Source organism: Pinus tabuliformis, chromosome X (genome assembly GCF_031772625.1).
Source record: "Pinus tabuliformis cultivar Carrire ecotype Pingquan chromosome X, CPIR1, whole genome shotgun sequence".
Classification (NCBI taxonomy): Eukaryota; Viridiplantae; Streptophyta; class Pinopsida; order Pinales; family Pinaceae; genus Pinus; species Pinus tabuliformis.
The window spans coordinates 939,398,978-939,408,957 of record NC_142308.1 but is presented as its reverse complement, the minus strand read 5'-3'; the positions used below and the strand labels follow the sequence as shown (position 1 = coordinate 939,408,957).

The 9,980-nt window shown below is 35.2% G+C and overlaps 1 protein-coding gene and 1 pseudogene across 1 annotated transcript; both read right to left on the bottom strand.

The window, feature by feature from the left end:
* Window positions 1-5,181: 5,181 nt before the first annotated feature.
* Window positions 5,182-6,244, bottom strand: LOC149142796 (protein RTF1 homolog pseudogene; annotated as a pseudogene).
* A 57-nt stretch (window positions 6,245-6,301) lies between these two features.
* Window positions 6,302-6,654, bottom strand: LOC149142795 (protein RTF1 homolog). Its single transcript, XM_089451582.1, has one exon. It carries the CDS (start codon window positions 6,623-6,625, stop codon window positions 6,302-6,304), a length of 324 nt encoding a protein of 107 aa, XP_089307708.1. The 5' UTR covers window positions 6,626-6,654.
* Window positions 6,655-9,980: the final 3,326 nt, after the last annotated feature.

The window sequence follows — 9,980 nt, the reverse complement described above, 5'->3', positions numbered from 1 at the left end:
GTAACCCTTGAAAAACGGATGGAAGATCCTAAGGACATTCAATAATATAGTAAACAAAACCTGATAAAGAAGCAAAGAAATTTTTGTAAATAGCTTTTGTAATATTCCATTCTCATCTATTCCGTGGCTTCTTCTTTTAATGATTATTATTATCTAAATATATTATATATCAATGTAATAAAACATCACTTGTAAAAAAAATTTATTAATTTTTTATGTTTATTTAATATTAAAAAATTATTTGATATTTTTGAAAGTATCAAAATAAGTTTTGATTAATATGGCTGATCTTTTTTAATAGCATTTAAAATTGTTTTTTCTATATTTAAAATGATACATCATTTTAACACCATAAAATCGTTAGTTTCTTTTTTAACTTGATAGGTCATTATTATATTATAAAAATAAATAAAAGTGATTTTATAAACCTAATAGATTTTCCATTTTCATTATTATTAATAATTTTAAAACTAATAAAGTTTTATGGATTTAAAATTTATATATATTTTTAAATTAAATAGATTTAAAATTTATATATCATTATTATATTATAAAAATAAATAAGAGTGATTTTATAAACATAAATATATTTTATTTTCATTATTATTAAAAACATTTGAAACTAATAAAGTTTTATGGATTTAAAATTTATATATATTTTTAAATTAAATAAATTTAAAATTTATATTTTATTTCAAATTAATGTGTTTGATAATTATTTTCTCAACTTTATATTTATATTGGTTATATAAATTTGAAATTTTATAATCATAATGAATGATTATGTAAAACAAAGTCCTTTATTGAACATAGTTTTATTACATTGAAACCTCTAAACGAGTAGGTTTTATTTACCAATTATCATAAGTTTTCTCGACACTTTTTAAAGAAGAAGTTGACTAGCTATTGTTTAATTGCAATGCTTTTGTCATATTTGTTTAATCCAGCATAATTATTACTAGCATTTGCACCTTATGTTGCAAAGGAAACGCCGTAAGGCATAGAGTGGGGAAGAATAGTGACATGTGAATGGGCATTGTTGAAAGCAAGGGTGGACGATAATGTGTATTCTGAAAATGGATATTTTGTTATGGTCAACCTAATGCATTCATTAATTAGATGACAACGAAAAAGTTTCGAGCCCAGGCTGAACCAACACAAATCTTTTCTACAAGACTGAAATTGCCTAAATGATTCCTCAATCAATGGAAATAACCGTTTCCCTCCTCTGATACCTAAAATACATTGTAGGAGATTGATTTTTCAAGTAACTTAATATAACTAGCAATTGCCCCAAAAAGTGCAAAGAGAGGCCGATTACAGACATGTTTTTTTATGTATAAAGTGTTGAGAATGGAGGATCTCGGATTAGACTTTAGTTGGACTCCATTGGTTTGGGAGATGTATCATGTGTTACCATTTGTGCATATTATGGGCATAAAGTTTATTATGATGATGGAGATTATTTTCAACCAGTTGTGGGTTGGCAACAACTTTTGTGAATGCCTTGGGTAAGATTCCATCTTCTGGATAATGGAAATTCCAGTGTCCATTTAGTCTATACTAGAGTACAATGATTGTTGGCAAAGCTAAAGAAACTGTCATCAATGTATAGAGCCAATGTAACTCGTAGTCATCAGTTTTTATCCATACAGGGCTATGATTATAGGTACCAGCCATTTGAGCGGGCAGCCGGTGTATTTGCTAAATAGGGATCATGTTATCCTCGTGGAGTTATTGGTTGTCCTTAGAAAATATAAAGTAGGATTGAGCATCGACTATCTGGCTGGATGGAATTTTTGATAAGTGCTGGCCAATTTTATCTATTGTGTAATCATTTCCCTGATTTAAAGGCTGCTCTGAGTTACTAATAGAGACAGTTCTAAAAGATAAGGCTTCGAGAACCTTGCTTTAGTTGGTGGAGGCTTAGTACATTTTCTTCTGAAGCTTTGGCCTCAAACTCGAAAGCTACTTGTAAAGAATTCTCCAAAGCATTTATACTAAGCAGGTCCATTTTTCTTTGGATATTTTGGTTGAGAGTCCTCTGAGAAGTGAGTCGAGGAACTTCCAAGTTCATCACCATGGACTTGAAGCCATCAAAAATATTGTTTGATGCCTTTGACCAGGTACTTGCCTTACGTGAATCCATTGCTTCATGATTTCCTCTGCTTTCCCCTTCAGGTATAACCTATCTTGCATTTCTTGCTTGAACCATATCAAAGTTTGTGTAGGAGGTGAATTTGAGTTGACTAAGTCTCGTACAAGAGCCCACCGCCATGTTAAGGGTTGGTCGCTCCATACTGACTTCTTTTAGCATCAACTTCTGTGCATCATTCAGTTGTTAAATTTGAAAGAAGGCTTCTCGTACAAGAGCCCACCACCATGTTAAGGGTTGGTCGCTCCATACGGACTTCTATTAGCATCAACTTCTGTGCATCATCCAGTTGTTACATTTGAAAGAAGGCTTCTAGGCTTTGCAGTGAAGCATCCAACACTTATATTTTAGGATTGAAAGCTTGATATATAGTTCATATATCAGTGATGTTATTGTCCCATAATACCGTAAGACTGAAAGATTCATATCTGGTTGGAATTTCAATGATAGTGTTGGCCTCACATTCTGCTGGACTCCACATTTTCTGAAAGGCCGGGAACATATTTTGCATTTTAGATGCAATTGTTGGTTGTCAAATATGTCTTATACATTATTTTTATTGGACTTCATGCTTGCAGAGATATTTACTCTTGGCTACTTCCCCAGCCATGATAGAGAAAAGGAGCCCAAAAATTTGTGAGGCTTCTTCCTTTGCATAGGTGGTGTGTCAGAATGGGTGCTCTTTTTGGCAGACATTTGAGTAACAGTCTTCCGCCAATATAAGATTCCGGTATGCAAGTATAATTTCAACATAGAATTGCCTACATGAACTTAGACCTGAACATTGCTGGAGAATAGAGACATCAAAGCTAGTCCTTCAAGCACATGTAGTATAGATTTATTTAGAAAAAGGATGCGTGAAGACAATTGTAATGTTGAAGACATACTTTGATCACCATATTGAGGAACTAACATTGTGCCCGAGCCGTACTGGCTTGAGAGTTTTGACAGGGTTTGTGTCCAACTAATATAGTCAATGAAGGTGAGTATTGAATAGGTTCTGATTGGACCACAAAACCATGACGAGTCTCAATGATTCCTCAGCAAAGCATCAACCAAAACAATGCAGGAATTACACAAGCCTATTGGGATGCTCTCTAAAGAAACATGAAACTTCTCATTGTGTTTAGCAACGTTTCTATTGAAGGTCAAGTTGGCTCATGTAAAGCAAGGGAATTTTTGCATCTTCAACAACTTCACGTTTTCAAAGACAGCCGTATTCTCTTGTCCAACGTAAGAAGAGAAAGAACACTTACAATGCAATATATTCATAAAAACATACTAAGAAATGATAGTTATCGAGATAGAATCTAAATTCAAATGTGGATACCATACAATACAGAAAACAATTGGCCCACAAAACTGCAGTTCAGAAAATTCAGGAGTATACATATTATTAAAGCAAAAACATGCACTTCTTCAAATTTATTGAAAAAAATAGATATGTGGATAGTCCAGACTAATTTTATCAAAATTTTTAATGATTGGATAACATAAACCCCTACAAAAATGCTCAAAGGTCCGTTGAGCCTTTTGATGCAATCCCTTCAAGAAAATGTATTTCCTTATCATACACAATAAATTGTACGAAACCCAGCAAAAAGTAGCAGGTCTTCTCTAAAGAACATCAGATTTATTATTGAGATTATTACAACTTTGATTTTAAAAAGTTGATAGGCATCACACTATTTTCTTGTGCTTGGTGGGCGTATGTATTTGTTTGCGTGTGTTGTGATTCTACTTTTGATAATGCAGGTCATGTAACATGTTCTAGGTGTTCTGGAAGTAAGAAGGATATGCACAGACATTAGGTACACCCTTTCAAGTTGAAAAATAAAAATTAAATAAGCACATAGGAAATGGAGAATATAGGACTAAATACCTACTGGAATCTACTTATTTAGTATGTTGGCTCAGTTGGCATGCTTCATTTGAGTGTAACTTTGTTTATGAAGGTCTAAGCAGGCCTTTAAGGTGCAGGCAACAGTTTCCCAACTACAAATGCAGTCTCCTCGAGACTTCACACATGAACAAAATAGACAAACCTCTCTAGGCATCAGCAGCAGCATAGTCTCTTGAAATGTCCCATGGCTATCTCCTAAACGAGGGAGTAGTGACAGGCATTGGCAGGACAGGGAGAAGAAATGGGAAAATATCATATTCATTGGTGGCTTGAAAGTTAAAATGCATTTTCTTAAGAATTCTTTAGGGTTTCTTGGGAAGATGATTTTTTTGGGTTAAAATTGGATTTGGTTTGGTTCAGTTTTGGATAAACAACAGATTGACTATACGAATCCCAACTGAAACGAATTATTTGGCTGTACCAAAGTTCTTCCAGATTTTCGAATGTTTTCCTCGATTCAGCCAAACTTTTTTACCATGTAAAAGATAGTTGCTTATTAGATAGAATTGCAATCAATCGAAAGCAAGAATAAACAACTAAGCACAACAAAACAACCACAACTCTAAAATCATTTAAGCAAACTATACTGCAATAACAGAAATTAATAAAACATAGCATTTATTACATGAATATGAAAAACAATACATATTTCAACAATAATTTAGAAAAAGGCATCACTCAACATCAATCTCAAACAACATAAAATGCCATGTTTCACCAACTGCATGATAACTTACAGTGGAATAGTGTTACTTAGAGGAAAGGAATCCTTTTGGAACATTATATACCATTTTTTAGTAGAATAGTTGAGACAAAAAAACACCCTTGAACTTTAGATGTCAAGAAAATACAGCCTATATTTCTAACACATTGTTGATTTCATGCCTGCCAACAATCCATGATGTTGCTACTGTTAAAAGACAATCCTTGGTTGACTAGGTTATTGCAGTTGTGTTTTAAAGTGCCTATAATGGCACACTACATATAGAATTTGAAACAATTTACAAAAATGTTCACTTTAAGGCTTTTCTGCATATGTTTCTGGCAATACCAAAAGGAAATTTCCAAATCTTTCATATAAAAATTAAATGTGGAAACCAACAAGCAGAGAAAATATCATTATTTATTTTAACAGCAGGCCACTTCTACGCTTGTAATCATTCACAGTTAATGTCAGATTATGCCTCCTTCCATCATTGCTAGGAACTTGCACTCCACAAGTTGACTCAATCTTCTGCTTTCTAGCCATAAAAACTAAAGGGGCCCCTTGAGCACCCCCATACTTCTGCAGTCCAGCAAGTGAAATTGGAAGTTCAAAATCATGCAAAGAATACACCCTTGCATCTTCTGATACAGGAGCATCAGTGTCGACAAGCTTTCCATCATCCTCAGCAGTTTCTATTGCTATGGCTTCCTCTACTTTGGTTGCATCTGCCTCTTTGTTCGCATCAGTGTTGTCTTCAGCAACCTTCGCCTTTGTATCATAATAATTTTGAGATTGAGTCCAACGCCGAGTGAAAGGATCATACCCTGCTTCACCTGATTTAAGATTAAGGTTTAGAGGCTTGATCTCAGAAGTGTTCTTGAAATTTTCAGCCTTGTTTTTCTTATTCATTTCTACTAGCATCAAGGCTTTTGCATCCTTGCTTTTGCTCTGAAGAGAAAGGACTTCTAGTTCCTTCAATCTCACTTTAATTCTCTCAACTTCTGAATAATCATGCCTGCTCTCCGCTAGCTCCATCTCTCTTCTAACCCTGTCCTTTTCAGCAGCCACATTCGATGGCCTTTTGGAAGCCAACTTCTTTTCCTGCAACATTTGTTTTACAGTTTCTGCAGAATACACAAATTGATTTATCTTTTTTAGCGCATTTATTTTTTCCTCAACTTCTGCTCGACTAATCATCCGACCACCACTGCGTTCTACTTCCCGTTCCCAATCTGAAAACTCTTTCTCAAGTGGAGGTGAATCAGACACCCTGGCCATCTGCCATCTTGTTGCATTGCTCTTGCTACCCCAGAAACAATTCAAATACTTGTATGTGGTGCGGTTCTCAAACTTGTATTGTTTATCAGGGTCTGTCACATCAACATTTTTTACCATGCAAAGACGGTAAGTACTCTGTCCTGACCTGGACATTCCTATCCCAATTCTTACAAAGCAGCCCACAATGATATTCTCAAAGAATGGTTCCATAAAACACTTGGAAAGTTATGATCTCCTTATTGTTATGCTTCTAATATCTTCAAAGCTGCTCCCTATCTTCATCATCTTTGTATAAATCACTTCCTATGGATAATTCGCTATTGGAATCATCACAGCAACCCCTGTCATCATCATCCTTGTCACCAGAATCAAATCTCTTTTTCAGGGGCATTCTTGACCCAGAAACCTTCCTATTTGCTGTCCCAGCATCATCTGAATCATCGTCATCAATGTATTTCGAGTCACTGCCATCATCTGAATCAGAATCTTCCAGTCTCCCTTTCGCAGCATTTCGGTTTTGCTTTCCATCATTGGTAGATGTTCGACCAGCTGCTTCTAGCAGCAAATGCTCCAGTTCAGCCATAACTTTTTTTTTCCCCTCTAAACACCCACGTCGATTAAATAGTCCGTTCGCTGGCTAGAGCAGAGACTGCAAATACCACTCCTCAATAGATCTTCAAAACCTAAAACCTATTGTCCATCAAACAGATTAAAATTGTGAGAGGCAAACCACACCATGGAGCTTAATAAATGTACATCACCGACATTACGTTTTGTAATACATGGTCCTTACAATGAAACGAACATTACTATCTCAATTAGTTCAAAAGAACCCTTAGACCTGTAAAGAAAGCACATTGAACATAGAGATGGCAAATTTCAAAAATATTTCTAAGTAACATAAATGGATGGAAAGGTCCAAAATGCAACCTGTTCTCTAACATAATCACTGGCAACACTAAAATAGTAAAAAGTTGCACAAACTTGGGCAGAGCTCCATGATCAATCACAACTCTGGTATGCTCTGAGGTTCCGGACGCAATATTTGTTAAAACCCAGGCTGCCTCAAACTATAATATGACCAAATTAAAACGATATTAGATTACCACAATATAACGCCAATTCAATACTTAGAATCTCAACTGAAAAACAGATCATACCTGAAGCTGAGGGAAATCATCCCTTGCAAGAAACTCTACAAGTCAAGGGACCACACCCGCAGCGATAACTTCCTCAATTGGAGGACTACCTTCTGTCACATATATTTTTTCAGATGGCCATTTCCTAAAGACAAAAGAAAATGGTAATAAAGATACATATACTCAAGACTATTACCAACAGAGAGAAAATGTACATCAACGACATTACGTTTTGTAATACATGGTCCTTACAATGAAACGAACATTACTATCTCAATTAGTTCAAAAGAACCCTTAGACCTGTAAAGAAAGCACATTGAACATAGAGATGGCAAATTTCAAAAATATTTCTAAGTAACATAAATGGATGGAAAGGTCCAAAATGCAACCTGTTCTCTGACATCATCACTGGCAACACTAAGAAGTTGCACAAACTTGGGCACAGCTCCATGATCAATCACAACTCTGGTATGCTCTGAGGTTCCGGACGCAATATTTGTTAAAGCCCAGGCTGCCTCAAACTATAATATGACCAAATTAAAACGATATTAGATTACCACAATATAATGTCAATTCAATACTTAGAATCTCAACTGAAAAACAGATCATACCTGAAGCTGAGGGAAATCATCCCTTGCAAGAAACTCTACAAGTCGAGGGACCACACCCGCAGCGATAACTTCCTCAATTGGAGGACTACCTTCTGTCACATATATTTTTTCAGATGGCCATTTCCTAAAGACAAAAGAAAATGGTAATAAAGATACATATACTCAAGACTATTACCAACAGAGAGAAGCTTCCTGAATTGAGTTGGTGCTTCTAACTGCATGGTAGGATCATCAGACCAGACCCCTGCTACCATTGCAGGAAGACTCTCCAACTGTAACATATCCAACATAATCTTAGTAAGACTCCCTTGTTATATTTTGGCTATAACATATTTGGGCTTAAGTTAAGTCATTATTTATATGTAATTGATGCACAATTGTAAATAGAAATTTAAACCCATTGTCCTTGCATGTCCCACAGTTGGACATTACTTGTCATGCAAATTGCAACATGTTGTGTTGCCTTACTTGTCATGCAAGTTGCAACATGTTGTGTTGCCTTTAAAAACATGTTATAAAGTAAGCAATTTCAAAAGATAGAAATTTCAGCTGAACAACCAATGAGATCATTGTTCAATGGTGTGTCAGGCGATGCACCAAAGATCTAGTCTTCCACAGCACCAATAAACGGTTGGGACAAAATTTAAGCACTGTCTTATTTTTATGGAAAGAGAAACTCCCTGTTGTCGCAGCTTGGCAAAACAAAAGTGATTGTGATGCATGGTTCATCTTAGAAGACCCCAAAACTGGGCCACTTGCAATGCCTAACATAGTCTAGCCCAAATGTAATCCTTCTGGAATTTAAAGGAAGCACATCTCCCCATTTGCATAAGTCCATTTTTTGGATTGGAAAACAAACTTTCTGGGCACCCCAATTGAATTTGAACTATGTGTACAAGTTTCCAGGACAGCTGAACTGGGGAGATGGGAGGAGGGGTGTTTAGAACGACCAGAGCACACCCCCAAACATTTCATGGGTTGGCCAGTTGGGGACTCATGAAATAGAACTAATTTACTGCATAAATATCAATTTTTATTGGTTCTAAGTTGCTTTTTTTATTGCACTTGCCTTTCCAGGGGAAGTGGATTACATATACATATATAGTTTACTGCATAAATATCATTTTTTACCTGCCTTTCCATAATTTAATTTTCCAACCCCTATCGAAGCACGACTGTCAGTTTCTCCCATATCTTCCCTCTCTTTAGTGGTTGGGGATTCAGTATGAGCTTCTATTACTTCTATCATTTTCAAATGTTTCGATCATTTCAGTCTTGAATGCTGCAAAAATGATTTGATCATAAACATCATCGATCTCACGGAGGTTTTTTATGGTGTCAGGAAAAAAGTTCTTCCAGATTTTCGAATGTTTTCCTCGATTCAGCCAAACTTTTTTACCATGTAAAAGATAGTTTCTTATTAGATAGAATTGCAATCAATCGAAAGCAAGAATAAACAACTAAGCACAACAAAACAACCACAACTCTAAAATCATTTAAGCAAATTATACTACAACAACATAAATTAATAAAACATAGAATTTATTACATGAATATGAAAAACAATACATATTTCAACAATAATTTAGAAAAAGGCATCACTCAACATCAATCTCAAACAACATAAAATGCCATGTTTCACCAACTGTATGATAACTTACAGTGGAATAGTGTTACTTAGAGGAAAGGAATCCTTTTGGAACATTATATACCATTTTTTAGCAGAATGGTTGAGACAAAAAAACACCCTTGAACTTTAGATGTCAAGAAAATACAGCCTATATTTCTAACACATTGTTGATTTCATGCCTGCCAACAATCCATGATGTTGCTACTGTTAAAAGACAATCCTTGGTTGACTAGGTTATTGCAGTTGTGCTTTAAAGTGCCTATAATGGCACACTACATATAGAATTTGAAACAATTTACAAAAATGTTCACTTTAAGGCTTTTCTGCGTATGTTTCTGGCAATCCCAAAAGGAAATTTCCGAATCTTTCATATAAAAATTAAATGGGGAAACCAACAAGCAGAGAAAATATCATTATTTAGTTTCACAGCAGGCCTCTTCTACGCTTGTAATCATTCACAGTTAATGTCAGATTATGCCTCCTTCCATCGTTGCTAGGAACTTGCACTCCACAAGTTGACTCAATCTTCTGCTTTCTAGCCATAAAAACTAAAGGGGC

What these genes read in the sequence shown, in the direction of transcription:
- LOC149142795 (XM_089451582.1), bottom strand. Translation starts at nt 6,625, where the DNA reads ATGGCTGAACTGGAGCATTTGCTGCTAGAAGCAGCTGGTCGAACATCT.